We start from the raw sequence: 27108 nt of genomic DNA, 5'->3' as shown, positions 1-27108 counted from the left end.
AAAGAAAACTAAACAGTCAGTGGCAAATGTTTGCAGTCCTATTTTTCAGGACAGTAGTGCAGCTAATCTGGGAGATACCTTTTAAAGAAATTAAGAATCCAATTACGGGCTGTTCTGTAAATTCAGAATATTTTCAGTTTATCTATAAGTTTCTATCAATACTTTTCCCACTTTGAGAAACCTGTTTAAATCTAAAAGTAAGTAGAAACTTTTTTTATTTTTTCAGCTATTTTTCATTTCTTATCTGTCTTCATCTCTCTCCTGTGAGGCAGCTGTGAGAGAGATGGGCCTGTTCCACCTGGAGAAGGCTCAGGGAAGGTCTCATCAATACACCTGAAGGGGGTGTAAAAACAGAGCCAGGTTCTTTTCAGTGGTGCCCAGTCATAGGACCAGAGAGGCAAGAGGCACAAATAGAAACACAGGAGGTCCACTTTGAACATCAGGAAGCACTTTTTCACAATGAGGGTGGCTGGGCACCAACACAGTTTTCCCAGAGAGACCATGGATTCTCCATCCTTGGAGATATTGAAGAGCCACCTGGGCATAATCCTGGGTAGCCAGATCTATAGGGCCTGGCTTGGGAGCCTCTAAGGGATCCTGTCCTACCTTGGCTGCTTTATGATTAATCTAATAATGTAATGATTAAGAGAAAAAATTTGAGTAGTCTTAACCTGTTTATAATGTTTTTGAAGTTTGTACTTGATTAAGAAAGACAGACTGGGCTGCTTTTCAGTGTTAATGAGCCGTGTATTATCACACTGTAACCACTGCAGTGGGGATAGAAAAAGCAGATGTAATTCTGAGACTGATGTCTTATGATGACAGAGTCAGTTATTGCTATGTACCACTGAGGATCAAGCTTGGAAAATGTAGCATCAGAAGAGGAAAAATAGCCCTTTGAAGGTTATGAGCTCTTGCAAAAAATGTGGATAGCATTGTCAAGCTGCTTTAGTAGTTCTGTAAGCTGCTGTGATAGTGTCAATATTGCAATGAATTTAATCAGTAATCAGGGATATTGTGCTGCATAATTTGCAGTCTGATAATATTCTGTTCATCCTTCATGGTCAATCAGAAAGTAACTCATTTCTTGGAGAGGGAACCATGTTTTATTCTGCACTTTCTAAGTATAATTATGAAAAGGCATAGGAGATACATGTTACCTGAGCTGGTAATGTTTGTTACATGGAAGACTTAGGACCAAATAAGAACAAGATGTGTTTTAGCTTTCCTGAGTATGACTTACAACATTAAATATATATTTATCCTGGTTTGGGTTTTTTTTTTTCTTTTGGATTTCTAGACATTTGTTGCTTTCTAAAAACTGTCAGTCAGTCTTTCTTGTTAAGTAGAATTCTTCATCTCACTAATTAAGAAAGATTTGTTAACTTGCATTTCATTTTTGCCATATATAAATATACAAACAAGACAACCGATTAAAATAGCCTTTAAAAATGTACATTAAACATGCACAGATATATCTGTAGTGTATCTCTCTTTTTTTCCTATAACCCAAGTATTTTGCTGTTTAAACAGACTTTAATTAGTTAAAAATTGAACAATGAACTGTTTACTGTTTTAAAAGCTGTAGGGAATATATATTCTTCCATAACTAGGGTACTTCTATTAAATAATATTCACGTTTTTAATGATTGTGTAAGGTTGCCTAACTTGTGTAAATTTTTTTATTAACTATTATCAGTTCAGTTGCTTCCTAATAATTTTAAAAAGTGAATCTTAAAGAGAAAAGGAGGCTTTTTGTAATGCTACCTAGCAAGCACACATTCATTGGATCATTTTTGTGACTTAAAAGGCTGATGCATAAGTGGTTACTTATGAGGAAGTAATTTGCAGAAAGCTTCTAAAGCATGAGTAAAAGAAATGTTCTTCTTCCCTTCCTCCATAGTGTTCAGTGTGGATTGCAGCACAGTCGAGTGCCCTCCTGTTCAGCAAGTTGTTTGTCCCCTGGATAGCTATGAAACCCAAGTCAGGCTGACGGCCGATGGCTGCTGCACCCTGCCCACAAGGTTGGTGTCTCAATGGCTCAGTCGTTTTTAACTTGCTCTCGACAATTCAAGCACTGTAAATACAGGATAATAACGTGTACTTCTGTGACAATAAATGCTGATACTGATTATGAATATAACCTACGTGAAGTAGATTATATCAGTCTGGTGGAAATCCAGAATTCTGAATTTTCAAAGCAGAGAAAATGTCTTCACGGGACAGATGCATGAAGTTGGTTTCTGCTAAAATTATTGGAGGAGTTCATGTCTCTAGATTGACTTTCAGTTGACTTCTGCAAAATAAATTGAATTCACTTTTGAAGGTGTTTGATGGTAAGGAGTTAAGTGATGGAGATGACAGAGGACATGCTAGAAAAAATCTCATCTAGTTAAAGGAGAAGCAAAAGTCCAGTTTTTTGCATGACCACTTTAAAAAGTGAAAGATGGAACACTCTGGAACTGCAGGGGGAACAGAAATTTCAAGTACTTACTTACATTTTAACTTCTGTTGTTGTTCAAGCAGGTGTAACTTACTGCGATTAAAAAAAATAAGACAGTTTTAAAGTTGGTTTTGTTGCACAATTATGCAACACTATTTGAGCTGATGTTTTTACAACAAATTTCCAAAAACCCAATTCATGCATATGCCAAATAAATACATATTCAAGCAAAAATTAACACAAATGAAAAGATTTTACACCAAAAAGAAAATTTTTCTTGTAGATGTCACTGGTTGGCTTACTTAGTGGAAGGTCATTGCAGTCATAGAATATTGTTATATTCTCAGCCCCTTGTGTAAAGTAGTAAAAAACTTGCAAAGAATTCAGAAAGTCAAGGATGGCGTAATCAAGGTTGTTCTCTTTTGGGTACCCTTTGGGTGCACATTTACTGTGGCATCTTCTCAGTATCCTCCCTTTGTTCTGTGACATATTTTCGGTAAAATTCCTAGGAACTGCGATGATGTATTAGTTCAGAGCTGACCTGGCTAGTTGGGACTGTGCAGGAGTCTGCAGATTTTATGCAGTCATCATACTGCCATTGTTGCAAATACAACTCAGCATGTTCAAGATAACTAGAATAAAATGCTGCTAACGACTGTATTCAGAAAGATAGATTATAAAGTCAAAGAAGCAGTCACAGATTAATATTTCATCAATTTAGAGTTTAGATTAACATTTAATAACATTGATACATTAGAAAGATTAATGGTACAGGTTTACTTCTGGATTTGTTTCAGCTTGTTGGATTAAAAAGTGATATATAACCTGAATTATTTTTGTTTCACAAAAGTAAAATTGTGTTCTATTTTTATGCAGTCTAATATAACTTGTGGTTTGCAAGTGCTTGGATGAAGAAAATGAAAAATATCCACTTCATTCTTTGTCAGTGATAATTTCAATGTTCCTTCTATCAGGAAATACAGAGTACCAAGAAAATAAATCTTCATTTACTTCAGAAAAATCACCAGTTTGAAATATCTTCTATTTCTAGGACACATGTGTGAACTGATCTTAAATAGAATACCTAGAGCGAGGACATTCTTGAAAGAATCTTTTTAATTTGTTGAGAATGTTTAAAAATAAAGTTGGTTTGCTGAGCGCCAACGGGTGACTGAAGTGTCCTTGTCAGTGATGAAAGCAGTGTTCCCTTCTCCTGTGCACAAAGTCCCAACTGTACAAGCAGGCTTACAGAGTGTGAATTACTAGATAATTGTGGATTCCTGAAACCTGTTTGAAATCAGTCGTTGCACATTCCTGGGATCAGAGTTTAACAAGAGGTCAGAGCTAGGATAGAGGAGTACTTAGCTCCTGGAGCCTTAGGATCTGAAGGGGGTTTTGTGTTAATACCTCTGCCCTCCTTGATGTGTAAAACTGCAAAATACCTCTACAATTAGCATAACCTAGTATGTCTGCTGGCACGTAAAAACAACTGTAGATGTCTTGTACTCCTCCATTATTTTTTAATTTCATGGCTCAGTCTATGTTGATGTATATTGTTATAAAGTGGGTTCCTATTTGGATTGCCTTAAATCAGCCAAAGCAATAATCCATTTTTTAATGGAGTAGGTGAGAAAGAAAGACGAAGAACTGAACTGAATCTGGCAGCAGATTTACATGTTGTGTGCCTGCTAGAAATATATTTAGTTATTTTGATTTTCATATACTACTGTGCTTCTTAAAGAAGACAGTGCCATAGTCATCATTTATGTGCTGTAAGTAAAGATTTTATTTGAAGGGAGGAATGAAGGAACACAGACATGGGGGTAATAAAAAAGAAATAATAACAAAGTGCAGTTACATGGAACATGAGAATTGAGCCAGTTGACTTCAAGTTCAGTGTTTCCTCAGATTTTAGGAGACACCCTTTATATTTGAAGGGTCTCTGTGAGACTTGCATGCTAAAATTACGGGGAAAGAAGTGCCAATTTATGGATGAATGAGTCTATGGTAGGAAAACAGGATGGTTTTCCTTAATTTCAAAATTTCCTAATAAAATATTATGAATTATGAAATACCAACATTGCCTTTTCTGAGATTCAGTTCAGAATCACCTAACTGCATATCACATCTCTTTTTCATTGTTAGAATTAAGTTCAGAAGAAGTGGCACTGTATTTTTTTGGTGTACATTTATTAAAAGCAGAGACATTGTTCTTTAAGGTTATGGACTTGAGACAGTCATTTAGACTTAATGAAATTGGTTTTTTAAGACTATAAACTCTTGGAAGAAATTATGATTGTCTGTTTCATTTACTGCCACTGAAATAAAAGCGTCATACAAACAGAACCAGAAAGCAATTAGAGCAGAATGCCATGGTTAGGGACAGGTGGCATGTTACTGGGCTGGTTAGCAAGGAGTTGATAATTTCACATACAGTAGGAGTAGATTGACTTTCTGCTGCACCTCTTGTTCTTGGCCTGTTCCTTGTACATAATATGCTGGGAAAATGGAGGTCCTTAAATCTGATGATAAATTGGCATTTCTTTTGTGAGCAGACTCTTGAATGCATACTCATAACAATGAAAACTCCTTGAGCAATGCCAGGGGAAAAGTGGGGATAGTAAACATCTTGTAAACATAAATTCTTGTTCTTGCATTCAGAGGTTACGTTTAGTGTCACAGTGATTTCTAATGCAGTGCTTCAAACAGAACAAAACATACTGATTTGGCATCAACATCAAAATACCAGTTGCTTCAGCTTTCATCAGACTGTTATGAGACACTTATCTTAAATTTCCAGCAATTATGTTAGGAAAGCTAAATGTTTGGAAAACAGGAAAACAGCTATTATGTTAGGAAAGCTTAGAACAGTTTGTCTCTGGTCTTAGTAAAGATGCTTGCTTCTCCAAGGAGGTTGTTGAACAAAAAATGTATTAGAGCTCTTACAGAAAACATTACTACATTTTAAAAACTATTTTTTTTTAATGTAGCATTGTGGTCTTCTATTAGAAAGTTGAATGTGTCAATATCAGCTTTACAGAATCTGTTCTCTTTGAGTGTTCCCAGTTTTTCCTGTTGTAAATGAAGTTTCTTCAAATCTACAGATTCCTTTGGGAATTTAATTTTAAGTGTAAAAATCTTTATCAAAATCTGTTTTATTTTTTTATCTGTGAAAAATGGAACAGGACAATGATTATAAACTGCTTATATTTTTATTGCCCACATAGTTTTGTGCATGTTTTATAAGATTTTTACAACATAGTATATGGCCTGTTTGGATAGCTTTGAACCTAATATTTTTTATTATCTTTTTTTTCTTTGTAGTTGTTAGAATAATTTGGAAGTTTAGTCTTTATTAGGTCTCTGCTTCTTGCTACTGTTTCATACTCCTGCTTCTGTGCTATCATCTGTTACAGATTTCGTAATTTCAAAATTCATTCAGTGCTCTGTTCTCAGAGATATTTCACACACACACACTCCTCCCCCTGCCCTCAGCTATTCTTGGTCAGTGTTTTAATAAAACCAGATAACCAAGAAAACTCAGAGAGAACAGTGAGATGTTAGCACTGTGCCAATATTAAAAAGAACAAAACCTAAGTAATTAAATGTGGTTGTCTTGTTATCAGTTCTGAGAAAAATAGGGGGAAAACTGATAGAGGGTTAAATTAAGGATTAAAGGACATAATTATAGCTAGAAGCAACCGATGTTGCTGCAATCTGATTTGGTCTTCTGAAGATACTAAGCTTGCCTTAAAAACTTGACCATCAGAGTGCCTTCCTTTTCAATTTCTGTCTTCCATGGTCACTGGTCATTTTTTTAAATTGGTTTCTAGCTTAAAACAAACAAATGAAAAACAGCTAGGATTTATTGATATTGTCTCACAGGGTTTACTTTATGAAATGGGAATGTATCCTCTTCCCCAAACTATTTACCATTGAAGGACATTTCCCACACCTTCCTCAGATTTTGGGAGTGACTCAGTCTCAGTGAGTCAGCATCATTGTCCTTTAGCTCCTGAGAGGAACTCTTGCAGCATATGCATGCTGGCTTGAATATCTTGCTGATAATGTAGGATATAGTAGTATTCTTCTGAGAGGAGAGAAACTTCCAGGATTAGTATGTTCACTAAATCCCAGTAGTAAGTTTCACATGCTTCTTAAAAAAATTCATACCATAATCCTTAATATATTGTAGATTTGAAAAAGTTCAGAAATAATTGATCTATGTTTATCTATCAAAATTTCCAGTACTTTTTTTCTACCTGAGTCCTAGCTTTAAAGCAAGCAGTTTCAAGAATGATATGGTGAGATGAGGAGAAGATAAAGCAATTGTAAGTTAAGCATAGCAGGAGCAGGTAAATTTCATATGCCAAAAAAGTGATTAAAAGCTTTTTACAGATGCAGTCTTGCAAGATTGGAGCCCAAAAGGCTTGGGTTTGATGGATGAGGAAATGAAGACTCTTTGAATTGGCCCATTTCACTATCACTTAGTTACAGATAGCTGAATGGCATTACAAATGCAACCCTCTCAGTTGGCTCAAGTAGCATGAAAGGAGTAGGATTATATTTGTATTGTTTAGAAGAAAACCTCTGAAAAAATTCTTAAATGAATTAGTCATAGAATCCCTTTTTCCTTGTTTAATAATTGTTCCCCTGTCATTTTTCCCTTCTGTGTGGCTAAAATGTCTCAGTCTGGTGCTGCTCTGAATGGCAGTGCCACCATTTGGCCTGCAGTATGGTAAAGAAGTAAAGCGTGCTTGGTCAGCAAACCCAAGTAACTAAGTCTCTGGATGATCAAATCTTGTTTTACGTTTTCATCATCTACTCAGCCCCATTGGAGGGTCAGAGGGGCAATTAATAAGTGCATTAAAGATTTAGTAGAAAACAGCCCTGTTCTTAACCCAAATTTTTAAATATTTTCATTTTTATACACTCATGACAATGAGTAATACCTTGATTTAGTAGGAAATAATTTTTTAGATAAGGTTTAATTTAAGCTATATCTGGATAGAAATGGAATATGGAACTTGGAACAGATCTAGACTAGAATTTTCTATCATATTTAATTGCCTTTCAATTTATAGCATTGTAGGAAGTTAGAGTAAATCTACAAAAATCTACTTCACTTCAAGAATCTTCTTAAGAGAATGCTCTTTTTTATCTGTCCAGTACTAAAATATTTTTAACATGAGTGTGCATCATTTATCAGTTCTAAAGGCATTAAGACTAAATAGCAATCTAGCTTTAAAATTTGTGTATACCATTGCTGAATTTGTTTTGATTCCAAAGGAAGAAATGACCTATTTTATTACTTTAGTCTTTTGTTTCTAATAAAAACTTATGTTGCCTTGGGCATAATAGAGATATCACTTGAGAAATTCACCATTAGCAGTTTCACTTGTACTTTTCAGAGAACCTAGAGATGTGTTAAAAGACATGCTGTCTTTTCATGTAAGTGAATTGAATCAAGGGTCCTGTGGCAGGTGATTATGCAAAAATCACATCTCTTTAGAGAGCATTTAAATTTAAGTAGGATTAGTGTAGTGATAGGGCAAGGGATAATGGTTTTAAACTGAAATAGGGTAGATTCAAGTTAGTTATTAGGAAGAAATTTTTCACTATCAGGGTGGTAAAACACTGGAACAAGTTTCCCAGAGAACAAGTAGATGCCTCGTCCCGGGAAGTGTTCAAGGCCATCTGGCTTTGACCAACCTGGTCTAGTTGAAGTTCTCCCCACACATGGCCGCTGTTCTATGATTCCATGATCTTTTATCCTCCTAGATGACTTTGTCCCATGAGAAATTGCTCTTACTGTACTTTATCTGCTTTTATGGCACTTGGACATGTTATTGTATCATATATTGTGTCCACAACCTGTCACAGCATTTGCCAGTGTTGTGTATTTCATGTTACAACAGTGTCTAGGCAACCTAGTGCCTGCGACACAAAAATCAGTACAGTTCTTTTCTTCTCATTCTGTGGCAGCCATCAGAATCATAACTGGGAAATTTACTGTTGCAAGTCCCCTTTTAAGCTATTATCAAATATATTTCCATTGTATTTGAGAGCACCCATACGCAGGTAGTTGTTAAAACAGAATAATGTTTTTATTCTGACAGAACCTGTAGAGGTGGCCTCTGAGTCCCTGATTAACTTTGCGGCTATCCCATTTAGTAGAAAGGCTATTGTGCACCTGTTCTGTTCATTCCTCTTAGCTTTTTGGTTGTTTCAGATCTTCTCTATGTCGTTCCTTGTGAGTCTCACATTTGTCTAGATTTTCTTAGGTCTTCCTGTCTTTGGAAGACCTTCATTTCATGAAAATGTTTTGGTGTTCCATACAGCATTCACCACTTGGATCCCTTCAGCTTTCTTCAGAGGACAGTCATGATTTTCCAGCAAGTGTAACTTTTTCCTCATTTTCCCCTGTACTAGTAACCTCTCTTAAGCAACTTTTGCTGATACAGAGATCTCCCTTGTATTTGAGCTAGAATTTCCCTCATTCTCCTCCACCCATCTCATCCTTAAGAATTGGTATCCAAGAGAAAGTGGTTGTGGATCCTAGTTTTTGCTAGAGGAAGGTTCATCTGGAACTGGTAAGACCAATCATGGATCCAAGACCTGTATCTTCCTGAGACTTCTGTTCAGGGATTGGCTCCTGAGTAACCTGGGCATCTGGATCAAAGGTCTGTTTCAAGGACTCTGCAGAAGCTTTTTTATGCCTTCAGTTCTGTCATCATCTTCTCAGAAACTCTGGTTTCTAATCCTGGCCAACTTGCTCTGGTTGTTTCTCCCACACTTCAGCTCCAGCAGGCCACTTTGCCATCTCAAGTGTGTCTGTGGCAGTGCAATGCTTGGTGTTGAGTTGGAGACTCTGCTCCTTATTGAAGAGGCAGGTTTATATTAAAGGAAAGCTTTACACTGTTGACAGCTGAACCCATCCCATGTTCCATTCAGGCAGTAGGCTTTTGTTTAATCATTGATGAATAGAACACTGTAATCTTTTGGAAGATTCATAATATCTGAAAAGAGGTGTTTAGGCATTTTTATTCTAGTCTTTAAAATCCTCAGAAGTTAGGAAATGGTGAATATTTTTCCCAGGAAAACCATTTTGCTTCATTCAGCTCTGCTGAGATATTCAGTCCTGCTTTTACAGACTTCACTTTACGGAATATCCACAAAATGCAAGGATAACAGGGATGTTGTGTAACCTTTCTAGGTGACCCATGTTTCGTGTCTGTCTTCTCCTGATGTCTTCCAGGAGAGGTAATGAATTGCTGAACTCAGAGTTCAAGCATTCCCCTTCTTCCCTACTACAGCTGCCTCAGGAATTCCCATGTGTTCTCAGTGTGATGGTAGTTATTGCTGCCTTGGCGTTGAGCCTCACCGTGTGGGTTGTTTTGGCCAGCAACCATATTTTCCTGAAGTACAGAAATGAGGAAAAGATGATATGTTGGTTGGTTGGTTGTTTCTTTAAAGCCATCTCAATATAAAACTTGAACAGAAGCTCTTGAAACAACAAGGCATTTCTGGAGCCCGATGACTGACTCCTGAGTGTCAGAGACCTCAGACAAGGAGAGGAAACATGAGAATGTTTGCAGAAGAAATGGCCTGTAAATCTTTTGCAGAAGAAACTATAAGACATTGTAAATACAGAAGTCCCTGCTTGCATCTTTTAAAAGATCAGCGTTTTGTGCCTGTATTATCTGTTAAAAATACACCTCTGTGGTCTTCCACCAGCTTCTAGGAAATGTTGAATTGGAAAACCTGAAAGGCAATGATACTTAAGGAAGAAGCACATTTCCCAAGAGCAAAAAAAAAAAAAAAATTTATGCTGGGGGAGGAAGTATCAGTGATAGCTATGCAAGCAGTTTCCTTTTTATGGAAAAATATCTGTAGTACTCTAATTTGACTATGTGCTGAGTTAATGGTTATTTACGCCTCCACTGTGAAACTTGGAAAGAAATTTTAAACCAGATAAATTAAAGTGACTCCTAATTGTATCTACTTTTAGGTGGTGTTTTATGCTTGAAATTAGAATGAGGTTGTAGTGTCTGTAGAATTTGGTTTGTTTCCATTCTTTATAAGCAAGTTGGTGTTTGAACTCTTTCAGCTTATAATAAGCTGGTAGATGTGTCTCTCTGTTTCAATTTTTGTTTGCACTTGTTGGCCTAACAATTAGTGTGTACCTTGATCACACGGAGTATTGTTTTTCCTCTTTCTCCTGAGACTTCCTGCTGTGTTTTCTGTCATTTATTCTACTTAATCAGCCATTAGCTTGTTTGGAAATTGAATAAGTGATTTAGTTGAGACTAATTTCTGACTTGAACAGGCAAATTTCTGTTTGTATCACAGGGATCAATAATGTCTGACTGTTGTCTTCAGTCTCGCAAGTGCACAGATGTCTAGGGAGGCCCATGTACATAATAATGTAATGGAGTTATAATTTGGATGCTTGCATTTTAAAAGTGAAGTAGATATGAGAATTCCCCAGCAGTTTCCAATGGCACTTGGAGCAGATGATAATATCAACATTACAGAGGTTGTATGAAAAGTGTGAAGTTGTGTTTCCTTTAGAAAATAGTGGGACATGTCATGTCAGAATTCAGCAGCCACAAATTCTCCTTCTTTCTTCCTTCTCAAATGATTGAATAACTAAGAAGTGGAACTGAATGTTGTGGATCATTTTAAAATGAAAAGTGGTTTCGTGCTGCTGTTCTTTGAAATGTCATTGGTGAATTTCAGTCTGGTTTCTACAAAGCATTGCAGTTCTTGCATGTATGGTTTCTACTACATGGAAAGGGTCTCATTAATTGAGTAGAGTTGTTTGGTCTCAAAACCACTTAGATTTTAGAGCAAATTTTGGTCTTCATTTTTATTCAAGGTCAGGTTGAATGGGGCTCTGAGCAACGTGATGTAGTTGAAGATGTCCCTGATCATTGCCAGGGTGGGACTCGACTAGACAACCTTTAAAGGTTCCTTTCTAACACAAACTTTTTTTTTTACCTTCCCTAAACTTGTACAGAATTGCCTTCAGGGATTTGAGAAAGGTATTTAATAGCATGAATGGCATGGAAAAACTAAGCATGAAATAATTATTAGGGGTTGGGTTTTTTTTCTTGCAAAAAGGAGAAAGTGGTCATGAAATTAAATAGTCAAATAAGTTAGACAGTAATGAATTTTGGAGAGGTTTCTGGGATTTTTTCCTTTTTGTTGGTTTTCAGGTGTTTTTTTGTTTGCTTATGGCAAAGCCATCTCTGATGGCTTAGTTGTAGAGAGATATGTCATTCAGGAGTAAGAAAGTTTGGAGTTAACAGGAATATGGAAGTTTATGAATTATTTATAAAACTATCATCTGTAAGTGATTTTTGACCAGAAGTCCTCAGGAATTGTGTTTTATTTGTAAGAGGATGAGATATTTATAATTCCTCATTAAACAGTAGTTGAATAACACAAGAAATAGCTTTTCATAGTATCATAAAACTGAAATCTTAAGTAGTACCTTATTTTTAGATTTGAAGGGTGAAGCTGATAAACTTAAAAAAAGAGTAGCTGAGGTACACAGTGGTAAAAACCATAGATTCCCTCAACAGAAAAAAGCACCTGCTGCTATGGCAAAATGTGAGAAAAATACAGGGTTGAACTAGTTTGTGTTGTATTTTATTTCCTCTGCTGATGAATTCAATACATATATTTGTGTACTTGAAAAAATCAGGGCATTTGAAAAGTAAGTGTGTTTGGTCACTGGTTGTATGCCTGCTGCATCTCTGGCATCACGCTTTTGTGTCTATCCTCTTCTTCTGTCTCGGCCCTCAGGGAAACAGAGGAGTTGATTTATATTGGTCAAAGGATGAAAGGAAGTTTTTCAGTCAGATGAACTCTTTAGATCCTGATCCGCTTTGGAATCTACTTGATGTGAATGCTGATTTTTATGACAACTTCCCTTGCTTAGCATCTGTTTGCTATCTCCTAATGCTAATAATATGCAAAAGATGCACAAAAAATGTTCCCTTTCATGGTATCTTTAATTAAAAGCTAGATAGTTGACTTTTGTACTATTTAAAAGCCCCCTGTGTGTAGAGCTTACTATACTCATGGAAAAAGTCACTGTTTTGTTGGGTGTCTCTAACAATATCTGGATTTTTAAAAGGAATTCTTGCTTGGGAGCACACTAACTTTGATTTCTCAATAAGTAAACCCCCTGAAAAATTAAAATAGGAAGAACTTCCATATGAGTCTGTTTATATAGCAGTGATGTAAAACTTCTGAGCATTAGCAAACAGTCTCATAGTAAGTGTTATATTCAGCTTCCACAATTTGTCATCTCTATTTAGATTTATTATTGATCTTTGAAATAAAACACTGAAAGATTTCCATGAAAATATAATATTTTCATTACTGATTTTCTGAATACTATCTTTATAACCAAAAATTCATTAAATAGTGATACTGAATTTGTGAACAAAAACTCTCCAGTCTGTCTGACTTAGGAAAATTCTAGTTGAAATTCATGTATGGTGGTGTCCCAATGGCTTTGGCTTTGCCTGCAGTGCAGGCTGTGGCTTTGTCCTGTCTGCTTAACTCACCTTGTGGATTCAGGTGTGAATAACATGGAAATAATTCTTCAATTATTTCATGAGATTGCTATGTCAGTATTTAATTTTGCTGCATCATCATTACTTATATCATGTTATATCATGTGCTTGATGGTAGCCAGAGTCTTGCAGTTAAACTTTCCTTTGCCACTGTCAAGCTTTGATAATGCTCTTCTGAAAATTCCTAATTTCACTGTATCCTTAAGTGCTTATATCATTAACACATCTGTGCAAGCTTTATCTACTAATAGAAGTGTTAATAATGTTAATGTAAATTGCACTAGATTGCTGCAAGGGGGCAAAGAAAAAGGTCTGTGATAAAATCTCCACAGGAATGTGATGTATGTTTCAGGAATGCTTTTCTCTAGTCTCAATGCTTTAGACTTTAATTTTGTTTTGATCCTCAAAATAAATATGCCTCTTGTCAATACACCCCTGCTTCAACCCTCCCATTCACTGATACTAAATCTTTTTTTCCAGGGTGCCTGTTCTTATTTTCATAGACATTATGCCTTGTGCCTGGAGAACTCTTTTGATCCTACCATCAAAACAGCTTTTCTGAGGCTAAGCAAGCCCTTCTCTCTTTAAATCTGTTTAATAACAGAAGTAAATGAACCAAGATAATTGGATTTGAAGTAAAAGTTGTCATTTACAAGTATTCAATTTGAATTTTTTTTTTATCTTCTACCTTTTCCTTTTTGCACTTTTGGGGACATAAAGAAAAGAGTTATTAAAAAAACCCCAAACAACAAAAATCAAACCAAAACAACCCCACCACCAACACACCTCAAACATAAACTAAACTAAACTTACTTATCTTCTGAAGAAATTTAAAAACTGATTTTAAAAATCAGGCCATTTGTATTACTGAAAGAGTCACCTTCCTCAATCTATAAAGCATTGGTTGATGTACATCATCTCATTTCTGCTTCTTTACATACTGAAGTTTGCCTTGCTCAGTTTTTGAAATTTATAGGATTACTGTTGTTGGGTGGGTTTTTCTTGAGGTGGTGATTTTTTGGTGTTGGGTTGGGGTGTTTTGGTTTTTTTGTTTGTTTTTTTAGCCTGAAGAACTGGAGATAATTCTGTTTATCAGTCAGGTTGATTTTATATTTGCAAAATTTTAGTATAGCAAACCTCTTCCTCAGGATTCCTGGTTCCTTCCAGGCCATGCCACCACCCTTTCAGGTGCCATAAAGACTCTTGCTTTGCTGTTTGACTCTTCTTATGTCTTTCTGGGTCCTCTTGTAAGGTAATGTTGTACCCTGGTACAGGACTGTTCTTCCTTGTTAAAAGGACATGTTCTTGGCTTGACTTGAGTGCTGTTATGGTAATAACATGCCAAGAGGCTTGTTTCCTTGCAGCCTTTGCTAATAAGGCGTGTCAGGGGCACATACTGGGTGCCAGCCTCCTGGTACCTCAGGTACTGCCCTCCCTTTAGTGCTGGAGCTCTCGGGTGGCACGATGCCATCTGAAGTTGCAGTGCTGTCACTGCAGGCCCTGTGCAGGGAGAAGGTGCCCCACAGGGCTGGCTTCTCTCGGGGCAGTTTTCCTTGTAGCAACTTCTGCTGGGAATGCTTTCCTTGGGGATGCTGCAGTTGTAGGGGCAGCAGCTCAGGACCAGCCTGGTGCCTTACTGAGCAGTCTGAACAGCTGAATTTTAGAGAAATCAGCCTGAGAGGGACCATGGCCACTGTCAACAGGCTTAACTCAAACTGACCTGCTCAACTTCCTCAAACCTGATGTTCCATTACCAAGGGTAAGATATACACAGGTGGATAGCTGCCTGTGGCAGAGCACAGACCTGGGCTGCTCCATCCATCCTTCCACTCCAAAAGGCACTTCACAAAAATCTAGTTCTATAAAGCTCATCTTGCTCTCTTGCTGAGAATGGGATCGCTAATTCCAGATTTCCAGATGTTGTTTTGGCAGCATGACAGCCATGCTCAGCTACCAGAGTTCCTTGGGTTTCTTTCTGACAGACTTCTGTCTCCAAAACAATGTTTTCCATGCTAATAGCCTGGACAATGGTCAAAGGTTTTCCTAGCAGAGCTGGCTGAAAAGAATGAAGACTATTTAAAGTCCCATCTGAGATAATTTTCTACTTTGACATTCTCTTATGCATGGATTATGTTTTAACCAAACGGGAGGTCAATTTATAAAATTTTGGAGTGTTGAGGTTTTGTTTGCTTGCACTGTGCATATGTGAAACTTTCATTACTCTAAATCAGAGGGAGTCTTTTCTGGAGAAAAAAATGTTGGCTCCCACCAATCTTTTAAATATCTCTTTCATCCCTTTTTATGGAAGATTGTCCGATCTTAAGTTATTTCAAGTGGTGATTCATAGTTTGTTGTGGTTTAGTTTTGTGTTTTGGTTCTTATTTGGGTTTTTTTTGAGCTTGAGTTGACTGGGAAAAATGAGCGGGAAAGTACAAGTTATTAATCTAATCATTTAATATCGCAGTTCTATGAGTTAGAAGGAATATGAGACAAAAACAAAGATGATACTTCTGAGAAAGCTTGTTGTGAAGGCAGTAGAACTAAGAGTGGTGATTTCAGCTCATGAAACTTGGAAAATCAAGATCCACAACTATTATCTGAATGTGTTCTATTTTCTCTAAATTTTCAGGAAGTTTGATTTACCTATTTTCCCAGAGGAAAATGAGAATCCTCATCAGGATGTTTAGTACAGGGCTATTGAAGTGAAACTTCAATTTTTTTGGGGCTTTTAATACCAGTTACAGATTGTGCCTGCACTTTTTTCTGTCATATATGTTTTAAAAGATTTTTTTTCTCTCTTTCATTTGTAACATGTAGGTAGCTATTTCTGGGTTTCATTCTTCTCAGAAAGCAAAAACATCTTTCAAAACAGTCTGCTATGTGGAATGTCCTGATTTTGCATGGGAGGTACCCACAACCCATGCAAAACCAGGACATTGGGTTAAGGTACAAATTCCATTAACCTGACAGTGCTAATTTTTCTTTTTCATTGATTACTAGAGGTCATATTTTTTCTTCCCCCCACCCCCCATCATCTTCCCGTACTATTGGGACAGCAAAAGTGAGAGATATTAGTAATTCTGTAAAATTATTTACAGTCATCTTAAAGGGAAACTGCTGTCACAAATCCTTTGGATTTTTTGATCACATGAGTAGAAGCCAGAATGCATTTTTTTCCTTCTACATCTCTGATGGCAAACAACACATGGTAAAGAAAATAATTAGGTTCCCTCTGTCTTTGTATTTACAAATAAGTTGAGAAGAAAATATCACAAGCAAAGATGTGATAAATAAAACTTTGATTTTTGTACTCTTACTTTTTTGCTTACTCCATTGTCCTTTACTCTCATGGGAAGCATAGTATTAAAAAAACAAACAAAAAGCCAACAAAACAAAAAAAAAAAAAGCCAACAAAACAAAAAAAAAAACAAGCAAAGCAAACCAACAAAAAGAAAAAGAACACCAAACCTTCAAATGCCTGCTTTAAAGCTGTTGCTATACCGTAGCATATATGTGCACATAAAGTTATCTTGATGTATTTAGCATTACGTGTGAAATTGACTGTACCTCTTTACAGTAACATGTTTCTGTAATGCAGTATTTTAAAAATCCTTTTCAAATAATTTAATAAAGGTTCTGTGAGATTCCTTGACTTCACTTGTATTTCTTGCAAATTTCATTTTGAGTAGTACCTTACACTGGAGGAGATAACAATTTTATCTAACACTGATGAGGTTAAAGGGAGAGATATTAAAAACCTCTCTGTTGCGAGGTGGTTCTTCCTCATTCATTGGATGCTGATCTGAGATGAAATTGCTGTTGGGCAGTTAAGGAGACATGCATGGCACAGAACCACCAAACTTCTTGCTTTTTCAGCATAAAGAATAAGAAATGCAGTAAGGGCTGATGCCGCTTCTTGTTGTTTAATGTGGGGGTTACTTAAAATATTGGGATACTTGGGATACTTAAAATATTTGAAATGTTTATTAACAAGTAGAGTTTTTAGTTCTTTAACTCATAATTGCTGGATCTTCTATTTCTTAAGCAGGAATCTTAAGCATAATTATATAAGCCGGAATCATTGCTGCTTATCCCTAAAATGTGCTCGTTGTTCAGGGCAAGAACTCTGTTAAATGTCAACTTATCAAAATTCTTAAGTGTTTGACTTTTAAACTGTTATGTTAATCATAAAGCAAAGAATCTGGAAGCAAACATGACTATTGTTTCTCTACATTTTATATCTCCCAGTTCATTAGGCTGTTTTCTTAAACAAGCAAATAAATACTACTTACATGGAGAAAGCAGTCCTTTTAGAATGATCCAAAACTAACCACAGTGTTTAATATACCTAGCTTCCCACATTATTTGGCGTCACATGTAATTGGTTTCACCTTCTGCAAACTGCACCACCATCAACACCAAAGGAGAACTTCCAATTATTTTCCTTCAGCTTAGATTTAGTGATTCCAGTCTTCCTTTCTCTTTAATTTTTCCCAAGATTACACTGGATATAATTTGGTTTCTTAATGAGAGAACACCCTTCTGATGAGTGAATGCAATTTCTGTTATTAGCATTTCATCAATTTTGGTTATTCAAGACAGAATTGGAGGAGAAGCCTTATTTTGCAAGTCTGGAGAACACAGTTATTACAGTTTCAAAGTTTTACACAGAGCAGAAGACTACCATTAGTGTTGCACACTGCCACCTTTTTGTTTGCTTGACAGCCAACAGAGTTTGGATAGTTAAAAAGAACCCCTCAAGTTGATAAAATATCTTGGTTGTTGAGTTAATAAAAGAGAATCCTAAGACATGAACATGGCAAAGGCTCTACCTTGTGCTCTGACTTTGTTTTTCTCTTGCTTATTCCTTCACCTTGTACGTGGCTTCCTTTATTTACAGGTGTTTCCTTGCTGTTCTTTGGTTTCAGATGCGAGTGTCTCACTGGTCTCTGTGGCTTCCCCATGTGCGAGGCGGGCTCTGTGCCCCAGATCGTCTCGCGCGGAGACGGGACGCCTGGCAAGTGCTGCGATGTCTTTGAATGTGTCAATGGTATGTGAAACTCGCCCTAGCACCTCAGCAGGAGGGAGTTTTGTCTCTCTGGGGGATGCTGGGCATTTGCTTATTTCTTATTATGTTGTCAAGGTCTAAGAGAATTAATGTTCTTCAATTTCATTCAGTAAGAAGGAAGTGGAAGTTTAGGTGAAGATACTGATGTGGGAAACTGTAATTTTGAAGTTGTCACACTGCTTTCGTTTCTCAAGCACTTTTCTCTCTGACTCAGGGAATTATACTTTTAGCAAGTGCATGTCTTTAATATAGTCTTTTGCCAGTAGCAAACACTAGAGGCCTTCTAGAAGTGAAATTTTGTTAACATCACAGCTGCTTGTGGCAGCACTCCTAAGTGAAGGCATGCTGTTTAGACTATGGGGTTTGCTTTGAGAATCAAATTCATAGTAATTTTTAACACACTTGTACAATTTTAGAAATTATAAGACAGTGTAGGAATATATTTGTTTCAAAGCAATTCTTTGCTTCCCAATCTAAATGTCAAGAAAATAGTTAAAAACCTTAAATTTTTCATGTGAGTGACTCTTATCTGAGGACTGTTCTGTATATAGAGCTGTATATATATGCTGTGTATATATGTATATATGTGTATATATATGTATGTATATGCTGCGTATGTGGTGAATTGTGAAGAAATGGTATTTTATTATTGGTAAGGGAGAAAATACTCTTGAAGGATTGCATAATGATTTCTGACCATTAAAGATTACAAGCTGTTGCAGTATTTATTAATTAGCATTTATCCGGCAATATTTGATCTTGTTTAGTGTTATGTGTATCAAATGTTTGAAACAGTCATTGTTTTACAATTGTTATTGAAAAAGGAGAGAGAGAGAGATTTCTCCAGGAGAAGGGCTGTGTTATTTACACATAGCAATATTTTAAATACACAAATGCTGATTGAAAAATAATAGTACATATAATGGGACATTATATATAAAAATTAAGTTTTTCCATAGGAATAAAAGAATTTCTGTCATGAAGAGTCACAGATTCCTTAGCCTTTAGAGTAATTCTTTCACTGTTTGGGTAAGATTATATAAATGCAACTTATCTACTTTTTGTTTACGTACACTAAAGTAATACTCATCTTTCTTTGTTTCATATTTGTTTCATTCTGCTAAAGTATCATTTCTGAATCTGATTTACCTGTGTGAGACACCTCAATGCAATGTTTAATTCAGGATTTACTATAATAGTTTGAGCAAGAAATAGAGAGCCAATTTCCAATAGGCTGTCTCAAAGGTAAAAACCACCGTGCTAATTGCTTCTCTTCAGCCTGAATGTTATTTTTAAATACTGCTGACTAAAATGTTGCAATCTATATAGTGTAGCAGGTGTGAGATGGAGCTGTTTAAGTTTCCCACTTTTTTTGGTGACATATTCATGTCCTCTTTCCAAGTAGAAGTCAGATTAATTTTTCATTGGTAACAGTGAATTTGGACTGTCTTTAGCACTTTTGCCCTGGGCATCACTGCCTTATTGTGCCCTGTAGCTCACTCCACAGATCCAAGCTGCTTTTGGATCAACATTCCTTTTTACCTCTCAGGCTTTTCTATACTTTATTAGCCTATGAATACAGAGTAATTTGGAAGAAGAATAGACGTTTTTGAAGGGGAGGTGGTGCTACAGAGGGAAGCATAAAGGGCGGCTTGGAAAAAAATTAAGATTTTTCATGTTTGTCTTATATATGTCCTTAAAAATAATTTTTAATATATTCCCGGTCAGTATCAAAATTATCTTCAATAAGTTCCTCTTTAAAAAAAGAAAATAATCCTGAGAAAACTGGTCAGAAAAGTGAAATACTTTTTTTAGAAAATCACATTTGTCGTTATGTTACTTAGTGCTACCATCAAATTTTAGAAACTAATGTTGTATGACATGATTTTAAAGTGCTCCAAGCAAACCTCCAGGTGCAGTTATTAATGATGCTCCATTTTAGAAAGAAGAAATAGTTAGTTATAAACCTGAAAATGATCAATATTTTTAATAACAATCTGTGAGCAATTGTGAAACTGCTCATGAGTGTGGGACATTTGTATTTTGTGGCGTATCATTGGTAGAGAAGACAGAATAGTCATAGAACATAATTTGCATTGCTTTATAATTCAGGGGTTTTTCAAATGCATTTTAGCATGTTTTGGGTTTTTTTTCAGGGACAACTACTACAAATAAGCCCTCTGCAACCTCTAAATTCCTAGAAAACTAATTCTAACAAGAACTTCTAGATTCATGTTTAATGCTATGACAAACTGGTACATGTGTGTGTTTGTGTGCAATAAATCCCTACCATTACTTTTGTCAGTTTAAGATGAAGAGGAGGGGGGAAGGTTCTCAGTGAAACTGATAGTTGAATTCAATATTCAGTTCTGGTTTTTTGCAGTATTTTGAAATACTAACAAGTGCAGAGGAGATACAATTGATATCAGTAACAGATGGAGAAAATATCTTACAGTGATAGGCTTAGATCAATTTCTTTGCTTCATTTAAAAAAATGCCTTAAAAGCAAGAAGATTCAAATCTGTAAGATCTGGGACAAGCTGTTCTCAGTAGTGAGGGTGGCTAGCTGTTGGCACAAACTCCTGGGAGGATGCTGAATTCCTTATCTTCATCCTTTCCAATTAGGATTAGATGCCTTTTTAAAGCATGTGTTTTAATCAAATGCAATTTAATGAGTTTATAGATGGTAAGTGGGGAAGTTGTATAATCAGCATTACCAACAAGTTTCATTAGTTTCTTCTGTGTTTGAAAACCTCTGAAAACAAGCAAGAGGATGGAATAAAAAAGAAATGTGCATACTCACATTAGTATAGTTTTCCTGCTATTGTAATATCTATTGAATTAAATAATAAAAGAATTAAATCATTCCTTTGGCAGGAGGGGGGGGAGGGATCAGTCAGGAAGAATACTGACCATCATTACCTTAAAATAAGGGTATCCATTACAAATTACTGTATTGTAGACTGCACAAAAGTCCAATTTTTATATTTAGGTAACCCTAATTATGGTCAGAGTGTTAAAACAGGCTGGACTTCTGCAATATTTATTGCAATTTTGTGCTAATGTGATAGATGCAGAACTGCATGTTCACGGTATGGGTAGGCTGGCTTTACTGTGTGGGAAGGAGATCTACATAGTTGTAGAATAACAGTGGCTAATGTTGAGGGGATAGTTAATAATGGATGCAAAATACATGTCATGGAGAGACTCTACAGTATGTTCTCTTTGTTGTTTGTCAGCAGTTTGGGGACAGATCAGTTATTTTGCATGTGTTTTTCCTGGATTTAATGTAAAACTGATGTAGAAGATCTACAATATATGTATAGATTTTGTGTGGTTACCTTTGTTCCTGATACACACTGTCTCAGACTAGCTTTTGGTTGGTCTTTCTAAGAAAAGCATATTAATCTGTGGCAAAATAAGCTTCTGCAGTAATTACTTCTTTTGCAGATTGTAATGGCGGTGTTATTTGATCATAAATACAGCATTAAGTCAACACTCTGGTCTTTATTTTCCTGCTTCAGATTTGTATTGGGTGTGTCCGTATATTTTACATCATATGCAATCTGCTGCTTCTCATAGTTTATTCTGTAATTATATAGACATTATAAATCACCAAAATAACATTTATTCCTGCTTGGAAAATGATCCTTTCATTTAATTGGAGCTTTTTGTTAAGTAACTATTGTCTGTAACTGTCCAATCTTTGCATAGGTCAAACTTTTTTGGGGGTTTTTTAATACCAAAAAAAATTTATAAAGTCCTGAGAACAACTTTCTTATTGGTGAGAAGAAAAAAAACCTACATTGCAGATAGATTACAATAGTTCTGTGTGATATTTTAAACATCATGAATGTATTGCAGATATCAGAGTATTTCACATAAAACTGTTACACAACTAGAGACATAAAGTTGTGCTTTTTAGAGCACTGCTATATTTAAAAGTTTTCACTATTACAGTTAATGCTTGCTGTCATTAGAATGTGATTCTCGTTCCAAAGGTCAGTCAATTGAAAAGGTCAATTTTAAGGCATGCATTGATTCCTTCATTTTGAAGGGAAGCATCTTTGTAAGGAAAATCATTCTGTGTTGTTAAATGGTGATAGGAAGGAATCCAGAGTTCTCTTTTGACACGATCATGTTCCTTTGTCATGATTTATCTAGGGTGAGTATTTGAGCCATCCCTGAGCATACCCTGCCTGGTCCTTGGATATCAAAATGACAGCTCAGACAACAATGATGGCTGAAACATGTTATTTCTATGCTCCTTTTTCCTTGTCAGGAGAAAGGTCTTTAATGTTTAATTTTTAACTCAAACCTTGCAACTCTATGGAACTATTGGCAGTGATTTAAAATGCAGTAGTGATAGGATTTTGTCAGTCATCTGTGCTTAGATGGCTTCCTGGCTGTTTCTCCTAATCTTATACTTTTGATGACCATCAGTGCAAGCCCTACTTCGTGCAAGTAACACAATTCTAGCCTGAAGCAGACAGAAGTATGAATTTCTAAATTTAAATCTCTGGCTGCCATAAAATAGTATCACTAGAGGTATAACTGAATGCCAGCTGAATACATCACTGCTTATTGCATATGGGAATCAGAGATTTGCACAGTGCTGTTCAGTAGTAAAGTTTTCAGGGAAGAGAAGATTACATCCATAGTCAAATGTACTCATTTCAGAGAAGTGTGAAGTCGATATAAAGGAAATAAGGCAACATGGGAACTCTATAGCAAATAATTTCATCTTACTGTATGAAACTAAACAAAGAGGTTTTGTCTGTTCTGTGGTTCTACTGCCCTGTTTCAGGGAAAGTGTGTCAGTTATTGCTTTGTTTAAAGACAGACTATGCCGTGAAGTTTCCCCACTTGCACTTGCCTGAAAACTGCTTTTCATCTAGAGAATACTAGATAGTATGTGATACTTATTTGGGGAGAATTGAGTGAGAGATTCCCAAGATATGTAGTCTTCCAAAAAATCCTGTGTTTTACAGAAGCTAGTTTCTTCTGATCCATACAAAATATATTATTTACCAGGACTTCTGTCTGCTAATCCTGGTGTTCTGCTTTTACTCATGGGGAGCTTGTAAGGAAAGAAAATTGATTCTGCATTCAATTACAAGCATCAACAAGTGAGTCTAAAGAGATTAAAAGCTGCATGTGCAGCAAGAGTTCAAGCGCTTGGAAACAAGAGTGAGTATCCAAACTTGCCTGTTCTCTAATTAGGTATTGATGCATAGATGTCTTGAATATAAGTTGCACTTAAAGCACATACTGACTGTGAGCTGGGCCTTAGAAATTTGAGAGAGCAATTACCAGGCATCCTGCAGCTGCTGCCTTCTGTCAGTCAGAGCTTTCACTTCTCAGTAAGTTTCCTTGAAAACAACTGCTACTTCAAAAAATATTGTTGATTGGTTTGTGAAATACGATGCATTAGGTGTGTGAGTGGTCCTCATCAATGTGTCAGCATGGTTCAAGGTCAAGGGGACCACGCTGCTTTCTGCCATGGCTGTGTGTGAGCTGTGATTTTAGAGCCCAGCTCTGCCAAGGATGGCTGTGGAGTCCCAATCCATTTTCCCTGGGAGCTGAAGTGTGGACTTTCATTGCCCTATCCATTGACAGTGGGACTACTGGATGGATGATGGATGCATGAAAATAACTGGCATTGATCCTGGGAAGATCAAATCACACCTTCCCCAGGACTTATGACTTTGACCATTTCTATTCTGCTGGTTTAGGCTGTACTGATAATTCCATGGTGGTACAGAAGTGATCTCCTACATAAGACCACTTCTCCTACATAGGTAAGACCACTTGATGTGACTCATAATCAGTGTTTTATAACTGTTTCTGTGAATGTTTTTTTCTCATTTGACAAGATAAACTGACTAAAGTTTATCTTCTCAAATGAGAGACTAAATGAGGCATTTCTTTTTACTCTGTGCCTTCTGGCTATTTTCACACTTGCATCTCTATACAGTGGTACTGCATTAGAGGAGAGATTAAAAATCCTCTTTTATCGCACTTCTTGTCACCTGTTGGTGCACTTGCTCCTCATAGCAATTGCATTATTAATCTCATGGTGCAGAAAAGGATAAAGGTAATTCTATTATTTCTAAAAGGAAATAACAATGGTCTGTTTCTAAAGAGAACATCCATGAGTACTGAAAGGAATTGAGGGGGAATATAGGGTCAGCAAGGAAAATATTCACCTTTGAAGGAGGAATGAAGTCCAAGTGAAGTACCTCAGAAACACCATCTACCATTTTATTGCATTAATTTTGGCAGTCTTTATTGCACTTTCATTAAACTTTCTTTGTGTGTGCTCTAAAGAAATAAGGATTTGAGCAAGGTAATAGTCTGTCTTGGAGCAGATAACTAAACAGTCCTAATACTAATTGAACAGTACTGCATATTTCTCTTTGGCCATCCAAAACCACAGATTTTTGTGGTGGACTTCAAATAGGCAGCTGCTTAAAAAATTAAATGCAAAATGCATCTTGTGAGATGAAAAAGATAACAAATTGTTTGGTACGTAGTAAGGTTAACATTAAAGGAGGACAATCTGATATCAAAAAGGTAGAGAGCTTTAGTTGTTGTGGGCTGAGGTTTGGTTTTGAGGTTTATTGTTTTTAGTTCAGTCAGAACATCTGAAAGGTATTTGAAAATCATGGCCAATCACAGCTGGATGAGAATTTGGTCTAGTATAATGAAAAAGTAGGTGAGTCTGCCAAACCAAGTCAAATGTTTTAGATCCTCTGAACCTGTATTATACTTGCCCTAGTCAAACTGGGGAGAGTATGTGAAACAGTGCAAGTCATTACCAGTTACATTTAAAACAAGAGGGAAAGGGAAAACACAGAAAACTGAAGGCCAGGCAACCCAAAATTCCTGGTAAAAAGTAGTCTGTAGATAAATAGATAAAAGAGACAGGGTAGGGATTGTCAGGACCACAGCTGGATGTGAAACCAGACTCAAAATCCTTGAGTGGTTCACTAGGAGCAGGAGGGTTTTTCAGTGGGAAGTAGAGTCTGGGTTTTTAAAACAAATTTATTTTTTAAAATAAAAAGGAGAAAGTCTATTTCATTTATTTATTGTTGGTTAATGAAACACAAGATGCTGTATAGATTCTGTGAAATGATATGGCATATACAAAAAATATTAGATGTCAAATGGTGCAGTTCTGGGTTTAAAGTAAAAAAAAATAATAAAAAAATTAAGTATATACTTCTAGTGTTTACTTTGGTGAAATAGTAATGGTTTTTTGCCAAAGTGAATTGTCTTGGTAGACTAATATCTTCAATAATGTTCTGGCTCAAATACTGCTGGAGTTTTAAACTTGGATGAAGTTGCCAATACTTTAAAGGACAAGGTTAGAATTCAGTATTTTTCTCAAAGCATGGAAGATATGGCTAGGCCTGTTAGAATGCCAGACCACAGCCATGTGTTACAGGTTTGGAGATATTTTTTTTTTCCTCCCCCTGCAATTTTTAAGTTCTCTCATGTATGAGAGGCTTCTCACAAGTGTCCTGGCAATGCCTGATGGGCTGTGCCAGTGCCTGATAGTGGTGCTGTTCCAGATGTCTGTGCCCCATTGACATGCCTATGGCTAACCTGATCACAACATGTATTTTCTCCTGTGGTGGATTGACAATCCCAGAGACCACTGGGATTTAAACACATTCCTCTGTTATGAAGAACATGTATTGCTTCCAAGGATTGTTTGGCAATTTCATCAAGGAAATCTGTCACTGTTTTAGAGCATAGCCACCACCCTCTGTGGGCCCAGCTCCTCCTTTGTTGTCCTGGCATTTACCAGTAGCAGCACTGCAGGATGTTAAAAAGCAGCACTTAATTTTCTAGAAGGAGTTAAGAGAAAGAAGAGGGATAGCCTTGTAGAAAATCACAGAACCAATCAAACGCTAAAACACATGACCTGATGGGGAATATTAAAACTGAAAGAAAGGCATACATTTTATTTGTAAGAGAGAATGTAGGCAGGGGCACCCTGAGGTGTCCTGAGGATGACTCCTCTTAGCAAGAAATTTGTATACTGGAGGATAGAAAAAAAAAATGTAGAACATGAGACCTCAAAGATGAGAAATGTAATGAAGCTTAGGGGACGCTTCCTTTCCATTTGTTTGTTGCTTCTGTCTAACCTGAATTACCCCTTCCATGATTTTTGTTGCATTACAGTCGATCAAACTGTGGAGTTGTTTAATAGGTACATTGCATTTCCTCCATTACTGGTGGTTTTAAAGAAAATATTAAGACAGGGATGTATCAGGGAGAGCTGAATTTGTGTTTTTTCAGCATCCCAAGTATCTTTTAATTTCTTTTACAGACTGTAGTTGCCACAAAATAGTATTTCATTCCTTAAAGCTGAGAAAATATTTTTAAGTAATTGTATAAATAAATGCATTCATTTACAAATAATAGTTTCAGTTTTAATTCTGGTTTCTCTGTTGCTGGATGACTTTTTTAGAATATGCACCACCAAAGGACTTTCAGAACAGTTCTGTAATTGTGTTAATAGGGAATATGCTGCAATATAATATACTGCAGTAGTAAGGACTATGCTGCTTAGGAAAAACAAGCAGCACAACCTGAAGGATAAGAATCCAAATAGTTTTTTCTACCTAGCTTGTTTTTATATGCTGGCAGGGCAGCAACAGCATACAGTTGCCTTATAACATTATAATGGACCAATTCCTATGACACATAACCTTATCTTTTTTAAACTCTATCAGCTCAGCTTTGGAAAAATGGAAATCTTTTCTGTATTTTGTTTACACAGACACAGGATTCAAATTTTTCTGTTTCCTTCCCTTTCATTTAATAGAAAGTTCACAGCACTTACCCAAGTTCTTTCCAGGGCTCTGGTACAAATACTTCTTTATGCTGAAGGAACATTTGAAGTCCTGGAATCATGAACCTTTTAATCCTTGGAACAACAGAAAATTGTTTTGAATCTTGCTTCCCGTTTGGTAGAGCTGGAATTTCTGATA

General features: G+C 36.3%; 1 protein-coding gene across 1 annotated transcript in view; it reads left to right on the top strand.

The window, feature by feature from the left end:
* Positions 1–27108, top strand: part of CRIM1 (cysteine rich transmembrane BMP regulator 1) — a 175377-nt gene that overhangs the window by 86715 nt on the left and 61554 nt on the right. Inside the window, exons 4-5 of the mRNA XM_064708779.1 lie at positions 1904–2024; positions 17964–18085. Of these exons, the coding sequence (XP_064564849.1) occupies positions 1904–2024; positions 17964–18085 (243 nt within the window). The remainder of the gene's footprint in view (positions 1–1903; positions 2025–17963; positions 18086–27108) is intronic.

The sequence above is a fragment of the Zonotrichia leucophrys genome, chromosome 3 (genome assembly GCF_028769735.1).
Source record: "Zonotrichia leucophrys gambelii isolate GWCS_2022_RI chromosome 3, RI_Zleu_2.0, whole genome shotgun sequence".
NCBI classification, from domain to species: domain Eukaryota; kingdom Metazoa; phylum Chordata; class Aves; order Passeriformes; family Passerellidae; genus Zonotrichia; species Zonotrichia leucophrys.
This window is presented reverse-complemented; position numbering and strand designations above follow the sequence as displayed.